Source organism: Cygnus atratus, chromosome 12, assembly GCF_013377495.2.
Source record: "Cygnus atratus isolate AKBS03 ecotype Queensland, Australia chromosome 12, CAtr_DNAZoo_HiC_assembly, whole genome shotgun sequence".
NCBI lineage: Eukaryota > Metazoa > Chordata > Aves > Anseriformes > Anatidae > Cygnus > Cygnus atratus.
In genome coordinates this window covers 11,964,904-11,984,805 of record NC_066373.1, presented here as the reverse complement: position 1 = coordinate 11,984,805, position 19,902 = coordinate 11,964,904, and the positions used below count along the sequence as shown (strand labels likewise).

At 42.6% G+C, this 19,902-nt stretch overlaps 1 protein-coding gene across 6 annotated transcripts in view; it reads left to right on the top strand.

The window, feature by feature from the left end:
- RANBP10 (RAN binding protein 10) overlaps positions 1-19,902 on the top strand; it is a 75,108-nt gene that overhangs the window by 25,837 nt on the left and 29,369 nt on the right. For all 6 annotated transcript variants that reach the window (XM_035543384.2, XM_035543383.2, XM_035543382.2 and 3 more), the window contains exon 4: positions 19,125-19,292. In XM_035543384.2, the coding sequence (XP_035399277.1) occupies positions 19,125-19,292 (168 nt within the window). The remainder of the gene's footprint in view (positions 1-19,124; positions 19,293-19,902) is intronic.

Genomic DNA, 19,902 nt, shown 5'->3' with positions numbered 1-19,902 from the left:
GGTTGGGCCGTCCCTTTGCTAGGATTCTCATAGGATTATAAAAGTTATATGTAACAGTTAAATACTAACCTGCCAAAACTGTTTTTTTTTTTTTTTTTTTCCCTTCAGGGACTGAAAATTAACCAAGCCACTTCTATTAAATGTCTCTAAAGCCTAAGAGCTACAAGAGCTGTTTTTATGGCTGATTTGAATCAAAGTGCCTGTATACTTCTATTATTTCTAGAGTGTATGTGGTGAATGTGGAATTCTTTTGTCTGAGTTTAAAAAAAAATAAATTCAACTTGAGACTTCAGATGGTGCTTATTTAGCTCAGCAGTGAACTGTACACATTTGATCCTATGAACCTGGTGGGTTTTTTTGATTGCATGCAGATTATGCTGCCAAGACAGATTCTGCTTACGTAGTTAGGCCAATCTCCTGTCATCTGTGTGAAATGAAATGCATGGTTCTGTGTTAGATCTCAATAATTGTCTTCCTGGCTTTTGGAGAATGAGTCTAATGATTTCATTTTTACAGTATGCTGCTCAAATAAATGAAGTTAGAAACATGTGTCAGGCTTAGCTGTTATCAAGTCCCTCAGCACAGAGTAAGTGAGAGCTCACAAAGAAGTGATAGGCTTGGAGTCTTGACTTGGCTTCATGTCAAAATGTAACTTGAACTTTTTGTGACCTGAAATCCTGCCAAGTTTGTCTCCTCAGACCCTTTCTTAAGTCACTTCTACTTTAACAGATTAATTTTTGCCAGGCTTACTGGCAGGGCAGTGTGTGACTACTACAGGTTCAGGAGTCCAAAACCTGGTATGGAGGTTGGTCCTGGGTTCTGTCTCAAACTCTTTCCCCCTGAGAACAAACACTTCAGTCATATCCAGTTCCAAGTCAGGACATTTGTGCTTTATGCCAAGTTTATTTTGGCTTCAGCACAGCTTGGTGCTGATGGGGGTAGTGTTGAGCGTTCTCTGAAAGTTGGAAGTGTGGCTGGGGCAACCTGAGCATTCCCTTAAGCTACCCGTCTGTGCGTTGGAAACAGAGACTGCTTTTAAAAGGAGACTGTCTGCCCCTGCTCTGCTCAAAGGCTTCTGTAGGCTGTGCTTGGAAACTCGATCATCAGCTCTGAAATTAGTGATTTTTTTTATTCAAGTGGCATTTTTCTGACCCTGATGTGTGTTGATGATTTAAAAAAAAAAAAAAAAAGACATTTAGAACATTCAGTAAGTGTTCTGCTTTAAAATAGTGGCTTTCATTGAAATGTCTGCTCACTTCTTTTCCCCAGATTCAATTTTTTTTCACGTGCATTCAACATTTTGGTATCTGAGGATGAAATTATATGTTACAACTGAACTGATCTAATTCACTGCCTTCAGAGGAGAGAAGCTCAACACTCCCTTCTCCCTACCCCCGGCTGCACAGCCCACCTTCTTCCCTTGTGCAAGCTCTTCGCTCTGGCACTTGTCACATCCTTTGCCAAGCCAGTCTAGCTTTCAGGCCTGGCAGAACCTTGTTTGCTTGTCTGCTGTGCTGAGGTTCTGGCAGGCTGCTCTCTTCAGAATTCATGGATCATCCTAAACGTCACATAAGAAACGTCCTTTTTTTTTTTTTTCTCCATCCATTTAGGAAATTTTTCTGAATCCAGCTGAAAATGTGTCTGCGGTTTGCTGCAGACATCACCTAACCTTCATAAAATGGAGAAAATAGGTGTTCCCATCTTTAACATGGATGGGATGTGCATGTTGGAGGTCAGTGTCCCGTGCACAGGGTGTTCTCCGTTGATTCAAGACCTTCATACTGTTGAGAGACAACAGTTCATTTGTTCTAGCTCTTTGAGGGTAACCCAGCAGGAACACGGGGTCAGCAGGAGGGGGATGGAGGGGTGGTTCTCTAGGGTAGCTGCAAGGTCTTAATTCAGCCTAAGATGTTGTGAAACCATACCCTTAGGCATGCCCTGCTCCAGTTTGTTAAACAGCACAGATAGGATCTGACCAATCACTTTTACAGACTTTAAACACCCTCTGGTTAATAACTGACTTGCCCTGCTATGCAGCATTGCACACGTAGAACGGAGTGTCAGCTTTTTCTCACTATTGTTTCGTTTTATGGAGCTTTGATTATTTTTCACCTCACTTATAAATTCAAAAATATTGCTTGGCTTATTCACTGCTGGTCTGCTTCAAACTCCCTGTTAGAAGAACAAGCTTTCAATTTCAAGAACGTTTTATAGGCTTGAGTTAGTGTGCAGTCAGGTAAAGCAGCATAATTTGGTGTACAAAAACTTGCTACATACTGGATTTGGTTTGTGGGACTGTAATGCCCTAAGCCAGATCAGCAACAACAGAAGTAATTTGTCCAGCTGTCCTGTGCCTCTTTCAGCTCCTTATGAAAGGCCTGTTCCTATAGTCATGTAAATAAAATCGAGCACTGGGAATTAAATCTTCCCCATGCTCCCCTCCTCTGCAGAAGCCCGCAGTTCACCTCCATAAACCACAAACCTGATGAACAGCTTTCCATTTTAACTTTGTTTGGAGATCCCTTTGTTTGCTTTACCTTCATCATTTGCTAATAGGTTTATGTTGACATTTGTAGATAGGACTTTATTTCTTTGCAGATTGTCTTGCATGTTATCAGAAGAGATGTAGTAGGAGCAAAGTTAGTGAGGAGTCTGTTGTCTTCCTGTTCCTTTCTATGAGATGAAAGGTATTGGCTTCTCCCCTAGGGATGTTTGCAAGGATTTTTCAGGCACCTGTGCTACCTTCAGAGGGGCACTGACAAAGGGGAGGCTGGACAGATGTTGTGTTGCAGGAACTGGTGAGAAACTAATGGACCTGAGCCTGTTGAGCCTGAAGAAGAGGCTTAGAATGGATCTAGGAGCAGCCTTTCACCCTTAAGCCCTGAAGGGACCTTAAAGACAACACAGACTCAGACTGTTCTCAGAGGTGCACGGTGAAGGGACAAGAGGCAATGGGCACCAGTTGCAAGAAAGGAAATTCTCATGGGAAGTTAAAAATAAATAAATAAATAAAAATTCCTTGTCAGAGTTTGGTGTGGACCACCAGAGAGGCTCCATCTTCGGAGATTTTCAAACCTCAGTTGTACAATACTGTGAGAAACCTGATATAACTTTAAAATTGTGCCAGCTATGAGCAGGGGGTTTGGCTAGAGAGCTCCCAAGGTTCCTTCTAGCTGTTTTTTCCTCTGATGGCCATGACATCCATATACTCCAAATGTGTCTTAAGAACTTTTTTCTTTCTATTGGCTTTGCTTTGGGTCATCACTTTCTGCAACTCCAATGATAAATCTGTGCAAAAAAACTTAGTCCCAGGTAGATGTAATTTACATTAGGTAAATGTAAGAATTCTGATCTGAAGCTAATTAGCTTGAATTCTGATCTGAAGCTAATTCATTTACACATCAGTTCTGCCTGACAGGTGCATGTTTAAATCAGTCATTCAGTGTCTTCATGGCCACTTCTTCCAACACCGTCCTTGTGTTGGAAAGCTTTTCCTGGTGACTGAGCTAAATATCCTGTGTAGTTTAAGTCCATTACTCTCAGATCATGTGGAGGTGGAGAATAATTAATTCGTTGCCTCTTAGTAGCTGTATATGTGAATACTTCTGTCACTGTTTTCTGGTCTCTCTAAGCCAAACATCACTGGCTCTTCACTCTGTTCCTGTTTATCATATTTTTTTGATTTGTGACAACTTTTTGACCTTTTATGAATTTTATCTACTGGATGCATCACAAACACCAGTTTCTTTGTCCCTGTAGTAAAAGAAAACATTAAAATTCAGAGCAATGCAGCAAGCATCTCTTAACCCACACTGCAAAGACGAAGAAAAATCCTAACCCACACTGCAAAGACGAAGAAAAATCCTAACCCACACTGCAAAGATGAAGAAGAATTCTTGCCAAGCTTCCAAAATCTGTAAGGCTTAGGCAGAAATAGGGGAAGGGGACAGGAGAAAGCTAGTTGGTTAGCTGGGAACAGAAGAACCCTGTGGATTGGCTTCTGGAGCAGCCAGAAAAGCCTTGAAGAATGGGTTTAAATATATGAACAGTATATGGCAAACAAATAGTGATTCAGTGTGCTTTCAATTCCTCCAGGCTAAACCAGCGTTTTGGATACCCAGCTTGATTTTCTATCTTTAGAAGTAATTTCTGTTAAGTTTATTTAAGGATTTATGCAGCTGATCAAATACATTATGGTATATGTTTTTCTGCAAAGCTCTTCTAGAACTATCCTTAAAAATAGTTGACCAAAATGGTACATGGGGTTTTCATATGATATCTTAGCAAAGTCTTACACAATGGTACTCGCACTTTGTTGTCTCCTTAGTAAATTTATACCTTCCATAGCACGTCCTGGGATTGCACTGCATTTATTACTCTGTTGGCTTATGAGCCCCCTCCAGTCCAGAGATGTGCCTCTTCCTCCGCTGTTTCCAATACAGGAAGAGTTATTATTCTCTAACATAAGTTAAATGCTATTACAGTTGTATTAGGTATTCAGTATTAGGGTATTACCATGGAGCTTATGGGTTAAAAGCCTGCAGTACTGAACGTGTAGTTTCTTATAATGCTTCTTTGACATTTTCAGATGTAAATATTATTGTACTCTATTTGCTATGTTGAGCAATCAATCTTTTGCTTTTTAGATATAATTTTAATTATGTTGCAGTTTGTTGATGCATTTGGAGGGCAGACGTGTGGGGAAAAAAGACGAGAAACCAGCGGCAAAGCAGGCGGCTGACAGTCTAGAGTCCATGTGTCAAGGCTGAGCGCGCAGGCTGCTTTTCCATTCAGTGCACATCTGTTTGAGGGAAAAGTACGCATGGTCTGCCTCTGGAGTGTGTAGGGACTTTAGAGCATCACGGAGAAACGTGAATTTTGTTCCTCTCCTCTAGTATTATCCATAAGGAGGGCTTAATCCTGTAAAGAAGCATGGAAATAATTTACCTCTGCCTTGACCCCTGTTTTGTTCTTAGCTGCCATCGTGGCTCTTCATGGAGAGCTTACACCATTGAGGTCTCTAGTTAAACCACTCAAATTTTTCAAGAATGGATGAAGGAGGCCTTGTGATTTCTTAAAAGGGGTCTGAGTATTTGCTTTCACCTGATCATTGCTTATAGTTCCCTTTTCTTGCCTGTTTTCCTTGTATTTTCTACTTACTCTTTATTGAGTACTCTTCAGGACTGAGCACCATAGAAACCTTGGAGTAGTTTGATAGAGTTTTAGGATAAAAGTGGTTACTTGAGTAATTTAATCAAAGTGGTGACAAATTCTATACGTTGTTCAATATTCAATGTGTTTTATGGCAACATGAATCTGTTATTTCCGATAGATTGATAGCTGCGATACCATCTATACCGTGTCCTGCAGGAGGTATTTAGGGCAGATTTAGAGCAGCGTATAGCCCAGCTCTGCTTGCCACTCTGTTTAAACCTTTCCTCTTGCTAGCTGTGAGGAGATTGGACTTCTCAGGAAATCTAGCCTGTTTGTTTGAGACCCAGATTGAATAATGCCCAATTCTTCATTTTGCCATGTGATTTTCATATAGATAACTACTACCCGTAAGGAATTTCATAAAGCCACCACTTATTTAGTACCTGCATTAAATTAGAAGATGGTGACTAGTCTTTGTATGTCACGGAACGTGTAGGGTTGGAGTAAACAACAGATAGATGTGTATTCCCCCAAAACTGCTCAAGGAAGCACCCGCAGGACCTAGTTACATCGCACTCCTTTGGCTGACTGTGCCAGTTCCTAACCACAAACTTGCTTACACTTCTGGTACCCTCTCATTTTTGCTAGCAAACCAGTTGGCAGGGTACAAGAGAACTAGATCATGTAATTGGGTTAACAATAATGTATGGGGGGCACTGCTTGATTTTAGGGTTAGCATTAAGTTGGATCTGTTCTGTGACACAGTTGCTCATGGAGGTAGTGCAAGTTGAAACAACTCCTCTGTGAAACTTTCTTCTAAAGAAATGTGTCGGTAGCAGTGGTCTGAGATGATTTTTGATCAAAAAAAAATACTATTCTCACCTAAGGTGTTTGCTGAAAGCTTTAGTTAAAGATTGAGCATTGGTTCCAGTGAACAGCTGCCCACTTGGTTACAGAGACTGGTTTTGCTGGGCTGGAGCCAGCCTGGCTGGCTGCTGACTGGCTGCATCTCTTTAATTTTTTGTTTGCCTCTGTCTTTTTTCAGGGTGTTTGAAGATGGTGGCTGGGTACCTTTACTTCGGTGATTAGTAAGATAGTTGAACTTGTCTGGATTTTTTTTTGCACTGAACTTTGTCTTGTTCAGTCATGTAGTAAAGAAGTGAAAACAAACAGCAATGAACTCTATGCTTGTTTTGCTGTTACTTATCAGCTGCTTTATGGTCCAGATGATAAGGGGACTTGAAAGTTTGGGAAGTTGTTGAGCTCAGAAGGGCTGCTAGCTATTATTAGAAGGGCTGCGTGCTAATAGTGCCTCTGCAGCCTTCGTTAGCATCTGGAGAATACAGATACGGTGAATTTCAGTCTCTGTATGGTGAGTGGTGCTTGGACAGTGGAAGGGTGTCATGAGAAAGACTGAAACATTGGTGATGGAGAAGAATCCTGTCGGGAAATTTTAGAGCCAGATGCCTTCTAGCTGCATCTGCTCTATTTCTGGTGATACACTAAAGCAGGCAGTGATGTGCGTGGACTTGTCATGGTTATCAATGCCTCAGTAGAGTGCAGTGGGACAAGAGGATCTATGCTGATTGCCCTGGTGGTAGTGGAGGAGGGTCCCTGCAATTAAAGGACAGTGACCTCTTGCACGGCAATCCTGATGTGGAGGAGTGCAACAGCAGTCTAAAGTAGAGGCCAACAGAAGCTCGTTTGCAATTAATCAGGGAGGAAGCTGTGAAGGGCTCCAAACTGTGGGGATGTGAGAGAGGGAAGCCAAGAGAGCCTCTGACCCGAGGTGGCTGCAGGAGGGAGGGCATCCTTCTGGGCGCCCCTGTCCTGCTCCCCCGGCTGAGCCTGCACCGCAGATGTATTTTGAGCAAGATGCATTCCCTGGAGCGTCTAGGGGTAAAACCCCCCTAAATGCAGGTTACTTGGGAGCAATTAGAAATGCCAAGCATCTGATACTGAGTAGGAGCTGAGGGGAAAAAGCAGCCTGAGAACTGCTCTGGAAACTTTGCCCTGGTAGCCTTGTCGCTGCTAGCTTAATTAGGTTTTGACCTGAAAAAGTAATTTGTCTTCGACATCCTAAGAGGTGACTGGTATGTTTAGAAATTGCAGTTATTTTTAATGCATAATAGAAGAAACAAGAGTGAAGTGGGTCAGTGTGTCAGTTCAACAGTTAGTGATCCTTTTGTACAGAGTGAACTTTTGGAAGGATCTCATCTGGACAAGTGCAAATTACTGTACAGCTTAAAAGAGTGGTGGATGTTAAACACACGCTGCCAAGAAAAAGAAACGCATTACAGTAGGTTTGAGATGTTTGGCCTTTGTAAGTGGAGCCCTCTTGAATTTGTCTACATGAATATTATTTTGGAGCTGGGGTATATTTTTGAAGTGAATTTCTTGGTTCTCAACACCTGCTGTGCTTTGATTTACATCTTCAGTTGTGCTACCCTGGTTTCTAATAAACAGAACTGAGAGATGCACTCCAGGAACACAGCTCATGCACTCCAGCCACTAATAACCATTCAAGGGTAAGTAATACGAGGTAGCCATCCTGATCTAAAAAAAAAAAAAGAAAAAAAAAGGCTCAAAGTGGGGATATAGTGTCCTAAGAGTGATTGAAGCTGATTCCTTCTTTCTCTTATTGGGCTGTACCATGTGCTATTTTCAATGTAGCTTTTAATTTTTAAGTCCACTGAAGAAACAGATGAGAAATTTGTACTTATAATAAAACAAAAGGATTTCACTTGAACTTCAGTTTTTAGACATTTTTAGTATAAGAATACTTCTCATATGGAATCAGTTTCATGCATTCAGTGTATGTGAAATTTCATCATTGAAAAGTAATCTGAGAAATGCCCATTTTCTGTTTATTCTATTTATAGTGCTTCTTTTTTAGTCTTCACTCTCAATTCTGTGTGTGAGTGGTGCCTGACCAAATTCTAAATGCGCCATGAGTGCCCTGGTGCACATGTTGAAGAATCCTGAAATGATCTCCCAGTTTCTCTGATACTGCTTAACTCATCTTCATCTCATTTTCTCTTCCTGGTGCTACTCTCTGCAAATCAGTAAACGCTCTTTAAAAAGATGTTTCTTTCTCAAAAGAGTGTTCTTTACTTAATAAATAAAAAGGCTCTGCATATCTTTGAGAACATTGTGTTTAGTGATTCACCTATCCACTACCCACTGAGGTCTGCCAAGCCCCACCTAATGCTCAGTCACATTCTCTTCATCCCACATAAGCTTTCTTGCTTTACAGTCGGTTTACTCAGATCTTAGTCTGCGTGTTGAGGTCATCTGAACTTTTATGAAATTATAGCTTGAATATTGAAATGGATTTGATGAATGAACACACAGCAAATGCATGTCCCATCCTCAGCTCCCTTGTACTTCTAGAAGAACTGGAATTTCGGTCCTCCACATCCATCAATTATACTCTTCAGTGTTTCCCATAACAATGGTGGGCTTTCTGACTGTTGGGATTTGCAAGATCTAAATTTTGGAGGTATTCAACATTAAGACTTACTGAGATATAATTAAAAAGATTAACTGGGTGTACTGTGCGGGGTTGCGTTGTGGTATGGGAGGGGAACATTGTGGACTGGATTTGTGTATGAGGGTGGCTGTTGTGGTTTCATTGTAAAATACACATTGAGTTGTGAGAATTGGTATTTTAGATTAGTGTGTTGTTAGTGCATTTAAATAACCTGAATTCAGATTAGCCATTCCTTCAAAGTGTGTATAGTTCCTTGAAATCAGTAGTTGCAGGGAAAGATTTTCAATCTTTAGGAGCGTAGTAGCATTTATTTTTCCTGACACTCATTTGTCTGGGCGCAGTGTCCTGCAAGTGCCTGGCCTCTTTGGGGAAGTAGCTTTTATGGAGCCTCACAGAGGCTGTAGCTCATGTCTTGTTTACCCATAATCAGCGCTGGAAAAAGACCTTGATGTATATGGCACCTGAAGGGGAGAAATTGGCAGGGGCATAGCAGAGTTTTTGTCTGTGGGTCAGGTTCTCTTGAATATGTTGCACATATATCAAGAATGGTCCTCTTCAAAGCTTTACAGGATCTGACTGTATATTTCAGTTGTGGATAGGATAGTTTGTTTTCCAGTGCCCAGCAGTGTAGGAAGCTTGAGCTATCCTGTTGGGCAGATCCTTAACCAAATTTCCTAACGAATGTGCAGGGACTGCAGAAAATACACAAATAAATGTGTTAGTTTATGTACCATTCCCTTTTTCTTTCCAACAGGTTTGAGTTTTTGGAGTTGTGCTACTGAAGTGGGGTGTGTAGGATCTTTATAATGGATAGACTCACATAGTTCTTATAAGCTTGTTGAGAACCAGCAAAATAAGAAAACCTGTTTTCCCTTGGATTCAAGATTAGACTTCCGCTTTTCATGTAGTTCAGATGAAGCTTTTCTTCCACAGTTAATTTCCAGAAGTGCAGCTTCACAATTGCTAGCCACGATGCTGAACAAGCAGTTATATTTGTGTACGTACCTGGAAACCTGCAATTTATTTCTCTTTCCCCATGGCTGCCCCTATATAGCAGCAGCCTAAGCCTCCGTCCCCATGCCCTCCCATGCTCTGCTTGTTAGGTGTGCCCCCCCATAAGCAGGTTATCTTGCACATAGCTGGATACAGCTTTTTTAGGTGGGACTTGTTTTAAAACATGAACCTTCTGCAAGGAGCTGATACTGGGCAAGTCAGCACAGCATGGAGGAGGTGGACAGATATCACAGTACCTCACAGTACTTGCTGCAGGGTGACACCGTGGCAGCAATGATCACGTCGTCAAATGGAGTCAGACCTGGTGCCTCCCTATCAGCTGTGTTCAGAGCTGGAGGTAACAAAAACACCTCCCAAACCACAGAGTCAGGGTCAATAACCTTCTGAATTTAGGTTAAATTTAATCTCATGCTTTATTTATGGCTATTTACCTGAAAATTAGGATTGTACAAAATAAAAGTTACTGCCTTTTGCCCCTTTAGCAGACTGACTTTATTTCACTTCTACTTGTATTGATTGCCCTATATGTGGCCAGAATAACTTCTGACAGGTCATCAATAGGGTGATGTTCTACTTTTCTTTCTTTACTGCCCCTCCCTTTTTTCTTTGGTCTTTTAGTTTAGACTAACTTCTGGGCACATGGACTTCAGGTTTGGATGTGAGGAGGCAGGCCAAAATCTAGGCTTCCAGTAACTATGCTTCACCCTTAAATATTTGGAAATATTAACCCATGAAGTGGTCAGGCAGTTGGACTAGATGGTCTTTGAAGGTCCCTTCCAACTGAACTATTCTATTTCTGTTCTATTCTGACATCATTCCAGCTGAACAGAAACATGAATCCGTGTTTCGAGGTGGTAACACTGGACTCGGAAGATGAATCAAAGAAAGTGTTTCCACTTCCATTAGTGTGGATGAGTAACAGGTGATGTTTTTTCAAATGCCTTTACCTAATTCTTAATGGGGGGTGGTGGCATACTTGCATATCCTGAAAAACTGAAAGGTGTGGGTAGTATAAGGAAGTATAAGGAAGAAATCCCTCACTGTGAGGGTGGTGAGTCACTGGCACAGGCTGCCCAGAGAGAAGCTGTGGACGCCCCGTCTCTGAAAGTGCTCTATGCCAGGTTGGATGGGGCTTGGAGCAACCTGGTTTGATGGGAGGTGTCCCTGCCCATGGCAGGGGGCTGGACTAGATGATCATTAAGGTCCTTCCCAACCCAAACCATGCTGTGATTCTGTGATAATATGGGACCCGCAGGGTACCCCGAGAAAGATTGTGCTGAGGCACTGTGGTCTCTCTAAGTATCCAGCTTGGATCCAGCTGGTCTCATCATACTCATTTCAGCAGGAATGAATATGGTCCTCTTGTCCAGGGAAGGGGGTTATGGGTGTCCTGCACTTCACACACAGAATCACACAGAGAATGGCTGAGGTTGGAAGGGACCTCTGGAGATCATCTGGTTCAACCCCCCTGCCAAGCAGGATCACCTAGAGCATGCACAGGATGGCATCCAGGTGGGTTTTGAGTATCTCCAGAGAAGGAAACTCCACAACCTGTCTGGGCAACCTGTGCCAGTGCTCTGTTGCCCTCATAATAAAGAAGTGTTTTTTCATATTCATCTGGAACTTCCTCTGCTTCAGTTTGTGCCTGTTGCCTCTCGTCTTGTCACTGGACACAACTGGAAAGAGTCTGGCCCCATCCTCTTGACACCCTCCCTTCAGATATTTACACACATTGATAAGACCCCCTCTACAACTTCTCCAAGCTAAGCAGGCCCAGCTCACTCAGCCTCTCCTCATACAAGAGGCGCTCCAGTCCCCTCATCATCTCAGTAAGTCCTTCGCTGGACTCGCCCTCCAGTAGTTTAATCCATTTCTCCATCCTCCAATTGCTGGAAGGGCCTGTTAGCTCTGGTCCAGTATCAATGCCGAGGCCCAGCGCAAGTTTAGTGCTGCACCCTTGCCTAGTTAGTCCTCTTGACTTTAGACCTGTGAAGAATGTGGTCTAAAACCTCTGAAGGTGCCTGGCCTTCAGCTTTGCTAGCTCGTGTCGTAATTCTTGGGCATGGGCTGGCCCCCTGTAGAGGCTCTGCGCTCTTTCCTCATGTAACCTCTTCCCCAGAAATGCTGCTACCAGTATGCTCGAGCCTGCCTCTGCGCGGAGCTTTCTTTCCTGCCGCACGTTGTGTTAGTTTTGTGCTGTGTGAAACCAGACTTTCTGAAGCTGAGCTGATCTGGCATCACATAGTGGGGCTTTTGATACTGATAACCTGGGCTGCATCTCCGGCTGTAGCATAGGGTATGGACAGTCCAGATACCCTAGCCACAGGTAACAGTTGATTACCAATGTAGGGACTGCAATTGTAGTGTAATTGTAATCAATAATATTAACTGCACTTTCTTTTGCTGTAGTTATTTTAAAGACAGTATGTATATAGGCCCGTTTTAAACAGTACTGCTGTTTTTTCAGACGACAAAAATCTTTATTGTGGCTGTACTTATTATTATGGCCTTTTAGATAAAAGATAACATCAGCATAAATCAAAATTTCACTACACCCTTAAACTAATGGGTAAATATGATCCTTCTCAGAAAACCTTGTTGCTTTATGTTAATTATGTGCAGAGTATTTAAGGAACCTCAGCTTAGAATCTAGAAGGACTTGTTCCAACCCCTTACCGTCATGAAACATGCTTCTGCTGGGAGTTCTCTCAACAAAGTTTTGTGTTTATAGGAGTATTTTTGTTCATCATTTTGTTACCTCACTAAATACCGTTTTAGGGAATGTTTTTATAGTAACTGGGTTCTAGCCCCCTGCATTCCATAATGAGCTCTAACATTGCTTTTGGCTGAATCATGTAATCATGTAACTGCTCTGCCTCTGTGTCTCTATAGAATGGCTTTTGCCCATTACCATGCAAGCTTTTTCTGAAGGTGTCTTAATATTTCATAAAGGTGCTCTTGCCCATCAGCTAAAAGTTGGCATATAAATGTAAATGTGAATTATTTAGTACACTGAGATTTGAAACCTGTGTATGTGATAAAAGCTTTTGCATCCAACTTGTTCTTTGCCCCTGCCACTTAATAAATCAACGGCAAAACTCACCTAACATTTTTTCTCTCCGTTCTACATTGTTTTGCACTCCTGGCCTGTGCACTTCCCCCCCACCTCACAGCATGGGGTGTCAGGGAAAATAATAGATGTAATAGTACAGTGGTGACCTGGTTGTGCTAGAGAGCTTTTTGAGCCTTGCCTTTGTAGATAAACCAGCTTGTTCTGTAGTTGTGCTTTAATTATCTTGTCTTCTTTACAAGGCAATAAATGGCTTGTAATACGCCTTGACCTCTTAAAGACTAGATTGTATTCTGATTCTGGCAGAAGATGTTCAATCTCTTGCAGTTCTCTGATCCATCAAGCTAGTAGCATCAGGAAGGCTTATTCATTTAACCAATCAGGATTTTATCTTGATCACTGTGTTCTGTGGTGAGCTGCATGCTAAGTAGTAGTAAAATGGGTTCATTAACAAGTCTGTGGGGGCAGGTGGAACAGACTTTTCTTGTTGACTAGGTATTGCCCATGTTGCAGCCATCCAGAGGCTTCTGGTTTTGTTTTTTCTCTTTGTGAGTCAATGGGTAGTGTCATTTTATATAATTAAGCACAGACTGTGTTCTGATGCTTTTTGAAGCCTAGTTAATATCTAGTGACTGTTGGATGGTAGGAGTTGACGATCTGGTCTACAAATTGCCATGCCAGATCAATGTTGTTAAAAAAGAAATTTTATATTGTTACTTTGTGCTTGTGCATGTTGTGATGGATTGGGCAGTTTATCACCCACATTTTGTTGTAACCCCCAAAGTCTTTTGCAGGCCTTTTTACCTGTCCGTCTTAGACTCTTTTTGATCTTTGGGTCACTTGGTTCTTTCCTTGCTCTCTGTTCATGTGAGATAAATGTCTTCTCCCTTCCCCTTCCCCTTCCCTCTTTTTCCCCCTTTTTTTTCCTTTGGATACTTGCCACAGTTAGGCCTTTCTGCCATTAAGATTTGGTCTTATCTTTGTCTCTCATGCAGTTGCAAGTGAAAATACTTCATTCAAAACCACAGAATAGTCTCTGAGCCAAACGTACAGCCAGCCCTGCCAAAAACCTTGCACTCTGGTTAGCATCATCTGGTGTTGCCCTGTAGGGGCCAAACTGGGCTTGGATGAATCTGCTGGGTGCTGGGGTGAGCAGGAGGCCACTGCACAGCAGGCCCTCGTTGGGAGCACGTGCAGCAGTGTGCCGCGCTGCACCACTACCTTGTACGTAATTCAGTGTGAAACTGCGAAGACCGTGAGACCTGACCACATCCAGTCCCTGTCTTGAGAAGTTTGTCCTCAGCGGGGTGAAGTGGTTTCGCTGTCCACGTATGCACTGATCCCGCAGTGCAGCGTAGGGGCATCTGCTTCATTTGAAGCCCTTTTGCTGCCTTGCAGAAGGGGAAGCTGTTACACAAAGGGAGGTGTACGGGCAAAAAGTTGGGGTGTTACTAGCTAGGACTACTGTATTTCCTAGGTGCCCCTAGGTAAGTGGGTTTGGGGAACATTTTTTTTCCCCTGACGTTTTCTGGGCAGATGTCTGGGCCCTTGAAGTTCTGCCAGGAGGGTGCTTTAATACGCTGAGCACGCTGCTCCCTGGGCCTGTTCCTGTCCTGCAGCTGGTGTTGGGACTGTGCCTCCCCTCACATGAGCCAGCTGGACAGTTCCATGCCAGCACCATGCCTCCCGTGTTTCCAGCATCCCAGATCTATAACGTGAGTTGCTGTGGCCGCTGATCAACCAGTTTTGTAGTCCAGATATTGAAACACAAGGATGTGTTGCAACAGTAGTAGTTGTTTTGATTCTGACGCGTGGTTAAATGAAGTGCTGTTGAGGGTGTTCAGAAATGGCGTGGAAGAAGTGGTGGAGCAGTGAGGAGACAGTTTGTTGAGGATACTGAGGTACTGCGGGTAGTAATGTGAAAGGTGTTAGAGAGGAGCCGTGAGATGCAACCTTCCGAGGCTGAGCGTGCAGGTGGTGAGATGGCAAGTGAGAGCCAGCACAGAGAGAGCATCGTCACTTCGCAGACAAGAGCGATGATGCATTTTGGACTCATTGTGACCCTTTAGCTTACAATAGCTTCATTGAAACATCAGTGGTAAAAAGGATAATAAAGGGGAAAATGCTAGGATTAACTCGCAGAGGACTGGGGAACGTTACAGAAAACCACTATAACCCACTTCCCTTGTCCATGGCGCACCTTCATCTCCATTCTGAAAGCAGCCCAGTCAATCTGGAAAAGGTTCAGATGATGATGGTCAGAAATTCAGGGAATAGCTAAATAAGCAAGGACTCAGCTGTCTGGAAAAGGGATGATGATGGGGGATTTTGTAGAAGCCTAAATAATTATGTAAGTTCTGGAGCTATTGAATATCTGTGTTCCTATCTTCTCCAGAACTGTGCAAGAACTATGGGGTATGAAATCCAAATAGTGGGAGGCGGGTTTTCCCACAGCTTCCAGTTACACTCTGAAACTCCTTGTTGCAGGCTGCTGTGGATGATGTGAATGTTTATGTGTAGTTACAGGAGGACTGGAGAATTTCAGGGAAAGAAAATCCTTTGAGGAGCACTAGATAAACAGAATCTCCACCTGGCTCGGTATGTGTCTGCTGCAGACGGTCAGAAAGCAGTAACACTTTTCAGTAAGAGCATGATACCTGCGTGCCCTGTGTTTAGGCTGTCTTATAGGCAACAACTTCTTGAACAGGATACTTACCTAGATGGACCCAATATCCCGTATGGCCATTCTTTTTAAGAACATGCAGATAAAATCTCATCTCTGCCTGCTGGTCACTACGGTAGTTTCTGGAAATACTTCAGTGAAGTGGTACAGAGGTTAAGCTGTCCAGAGGATTTGCAGACTTAAATGTGGGGAGGGCACCTGGGAAGTCTGATTCAGCCCTTACAAAAGTATTAGATGTGTAAAGAAAGAAGTTCTCGAGTAACTCAAGGCGTGAGCAGTGTAGTAGGAGCCAAAGAAAAGATTGTCATATCATAGACCTATTACTAGGTGGCGATAGTAAATTGTTAATGATGCAAAAGTGCCCCAAGTTTTCAGCAAGTATTCTGGCACTTGGAGAGAAGTTGGAGGATGTATTTGTAAAATGCATGTGATGAGTTATTTCTCACTCTGCTGGTAATCAGAAATAATGCCAAATGTCGTGTTCAGCAGATGCTATTTTAATCAACAGGCCCAGATAACTTTGGCCTAGAAGTGTTAGAAGTAATGATTGTTATTTTTAGTTTAGAATACAAGGAGATTCCAGAAGAGTGGCTGAAGTTTGCCAGTGCTGGAGCGACCTGTATGCTGTTACCCTGATGTTGATTCTAGAAAGCATTTTAGAAATACCGTTACATTATTTGCTTAATAAATAACTAAAGGTTAGGCGTATAATTAACACCACTCATCTTATGTTTATGGCAAATACAGTAAGTTCGTTCAGGTAAATCTGACTTTTTCTTTTTAGGATGGCCATGGAGATTTGGTAAGGCTGACAGCCTAGATTAAATGCACTTAGTATTGCGTTAGGTCCAGAATCAGCGCTACACAACATCTGAGTTGAAGAAATTAATCCTCTATATCATTACCAAAGTGATGAATGGATGAGATTTTCTTAACTGATAGTATTATTGTTGATTGTCACTAGAGAATCTTCTTCCAAACAAGCTTTTTTCCATGTGCTGTTGCGATACAAATCAGTTTTGATGCTGCCCTCAAAGCATGGTCATTCAGTGACTTCTCAGTGCAGTTCATCTACCTTTGGTGGTGCAGCAAATACTGATTTTACCCAGCACAAGTCTTATAGGAGCAGATTTTTTTTTTCAGTAGTGGTCATCCGTAGGTATTGGAGCACCACAATCTGTATTATTAAATGAAATCTCTAGTTATTTGCATTAGCACAAGTCTTCTGCAGCATTGTTCTCACAGCTGGGCACGCTGTTGCATTTCTCATGTTAGCCTTACCTACTGCGTAGCATGGGTATGTAATCGTCTGACTACTTAAATATAGTTGGTGCAAAGTTGTATGCAGGAGAGTTCTGCTTGTATTTGGCTTGTATTAGTAAGTAGCTTAGGAGATAAAGTGGTCAGAGTTATCAGCTGAAGTTCCCAAACAGTTTCATTAAAGAGGTTGGGAATTTACACACAAGTAGCAGGTCCTTGTCTCGGGAGACTGAAGTAACGGATCAGCGATGGCAGCCTGTCACAGGCCAGCAGCAGAGGAAATAAGGGGATAGTGGAAAGGAGTCACATTAATATTTCAATGATATTTTTGCTGGAAGGAGTCTTGCCAGTGGAATGTTGACAATAAACTCCGGAGCCTCTATCACACCCTCCTTTGTTTTTGGCAAACCAATCTGGCATCATCTTTGAGCTTGCCGAGGGTGCTGTCTGTGCTGTTGTCCCTGTCCTTTATGCAGACACAAAGCAGGACAGGGTGGTCGGAGCTGGTCCGAGGGCAGCCAGAGCCTACTGTTGGGACATCTCAGTCTGTTCCTACAGATGTGTGGGATTTAACAGAAGGGTTTATTCACCATTTCTAGGCTATGAATTGCTAGGAGTCCTTCACAACTTTCACTCCCAAACTTTGCCCTGAGGTCCGTGTTTCAGTCTTGCTCCATTCCATGACTTTGGCAGTCCTGTGGTGTGGTGCAATAAGCTGGGGGCCTTGGGAAGGCACTTAATGTTTCACATTTTTCTGAGAAACCATGAGCATGTGGATCGTCTGGCAGAAAGACCCATGAGTGCAAGTAGTTGAGCACCATTTTATGGGATTAAATTTCCAGTGCACATATGCTGTTGTCAGGTTTGCGTGAAAGTCACGGCTGGCATGGGTGCTCCAGCCCACCTTCACAGGTAGCTGCTCCTCTCTGCGGTACTGAAGCTTTTCTCGCCTTCCTGCAGGATGTGTGCTTTTTACTTTTCACCCCACGGAGATGGTCATGGTCATTCCACTTCTTCTGTAGTCCGTTTGCCCACACCGTTGCTCCATATTTAACAGATTCTCTGCTCCCTTGTTATCAACTCACAGGTTGTGTAGGTTCAGTAGATGGTCAAAGCTCCTTCTTTCACTTCTGCTTCAGTTTGGAACCGTCTGCCTAAGGATCCAACCATATCCATTTAAAACATGGGTGGTGGTTATCATGTTGTGTCTATCTCAGATCTTTTCATACAAGTACATCTCTCTGCCAGGTACGGCTTTGATTGTGGAGTCCATAGGAACACTCTAAAGAGCTGCAGAAGATCCTGATTCCTCTTGAAGTCATATGATAAGACAGAGTATGCCATGCTTTCTTTACACTGTAAGAGAACTGTTCCTCATGACTCAATACCTGCCTTAGCTGGTCTCCTAAGAGAGGAGCTACCAGCCATCTCGAGCAGTGGTGGCAGCTGAGCTTGGCGTGCCTGGCTCAGCAGGTCGAGGTGGCACCTGCAGGGTTGCTCTGTGACCACGGTGGTGGGAGACACATCGCCCCTCTTCTGCAGGAGGGAAATGAGCAGCTGTAAAAGAGAAGACCTGTGTGTTGCCTGAAGAACACTACAGCTTTCAAAGGGTGGATTAATCTCTCTTCTTTGCAGTAGTTAGCAGTTACACCGGGCATTTCCAAACCTAAGAATTTACAACAGAATTGGAATAGAATAGAACAAAGTAGGGAATGCAGAATAATGGAATTACTGCAAGATGTAGATGAGAGCAAGTGCTGCAATCACCAAACCCAACTTTAACCCTTCACACAGTATTACTGGCAGAAGAAATAAAAGATAATGTTAGAATTGACCATTTTGAAAATTGCCAATTGACATTTAAGGGATATGTTTTAAGCTGTCCCACAGAATGGGACATGTTACTGTTAAGGGGAGCACAGAAATCATTGTAAACTATTAGAAGTGAAACGTAAATGTGAGTATGCAAATGTTGCCTCTAGCCTATCACCTGCGAGCAGAACTTACAGACAAAGCTGCAGTTGGCTGGGAATGATTTTATTAAATCCTTTGGCTGGTAGATTCTGTTACTGGAAACACAAACGTTTTACAAAGAGGAGTTCGTTTCACAACTTGCAAGACAAAACAGAAACAAGCTTTTAATGCTTTTTAAATGAAAAAAATCTTTGTCCTATGAAAATGACTTTATGTCAATCTATTTTTGTTATTTCTCATAAATAACAAATGAGGTTAATGTACAGATGACGTGTTGTGATTGATGTACATTTTGATTGATGTGATTGATGAACATTTATTTGTTTTTGGTTACTGGTGTGTGAAAATGAGTATTGGAATGAATCAGGAGTGGCAATCAACATTCCAAATTTCCTACCAGAAAATTGTTTCCTGAAAGATGATGATGTTCTTCTAAACTGGCTTAATTGTTGACCTGCTCTTTTGTCTTTCTGCAGGATGGGATAAACATTCTTATGGGTACCATGGTGACGATGGGCACTCCTTCTGCTCCTCGGGCACAGGACAGCCCTATGGCCCTACATTCACAACTGGAGATGTGATTGGTTGCTGTGTCAACCTGATTAACAATACCTGCTTCTACACAAAAAATGGCCACAGTTTAGGTGAGTAAAGATAGTCCTTCTCAGGAGAAGGATGCTTCTGCCCTGCTCTCACTGTTTACTCTAATACTTTGCATGTGTTGCAACTTTTGTTCCACGTTTGTGGGTAAGGTTTAAAAAATTGGAGAGAAAAAGAGCCCTCTGCAGCAGTCAGGAGTTGTAAGTTGGCTCAAAGACATAAATACTTGCAGCATGCAAAATGGTTTCTGTGCTGCTCGACTTAAGTAGGTTAGGATTGTATCCCCAGCTTCTGCTCCTTTCTTTTCTGCTGCTGCACAGCTTGTGGGAGGTTGGATAAGACAGCTGATGGCAGAGCAACAGGGAGATAAAGAAGTGGGAACTCTAGTACGTTATTCAACTAACTGCAAAGCCACTGTTATCAGTGGCTTGTGCATTTGTAAGCCTTAACACGTTGCTCTAAGTATATTCCCAAAGCTAGACATTAATTCTGCACAAGTACTCTTATTTAAGCACTGACTATAATTTGGTTCATCCCAGTAGTTCTCCTAAAGTTAAGGACTTTAGTATTTTGCCTAAAGGAATATCTCAGAGATGTTTTCCAGGCGTCCAGTTTATCTGATTTGTCTAAAGTAGAAAGTTGTGGCCATTTTTG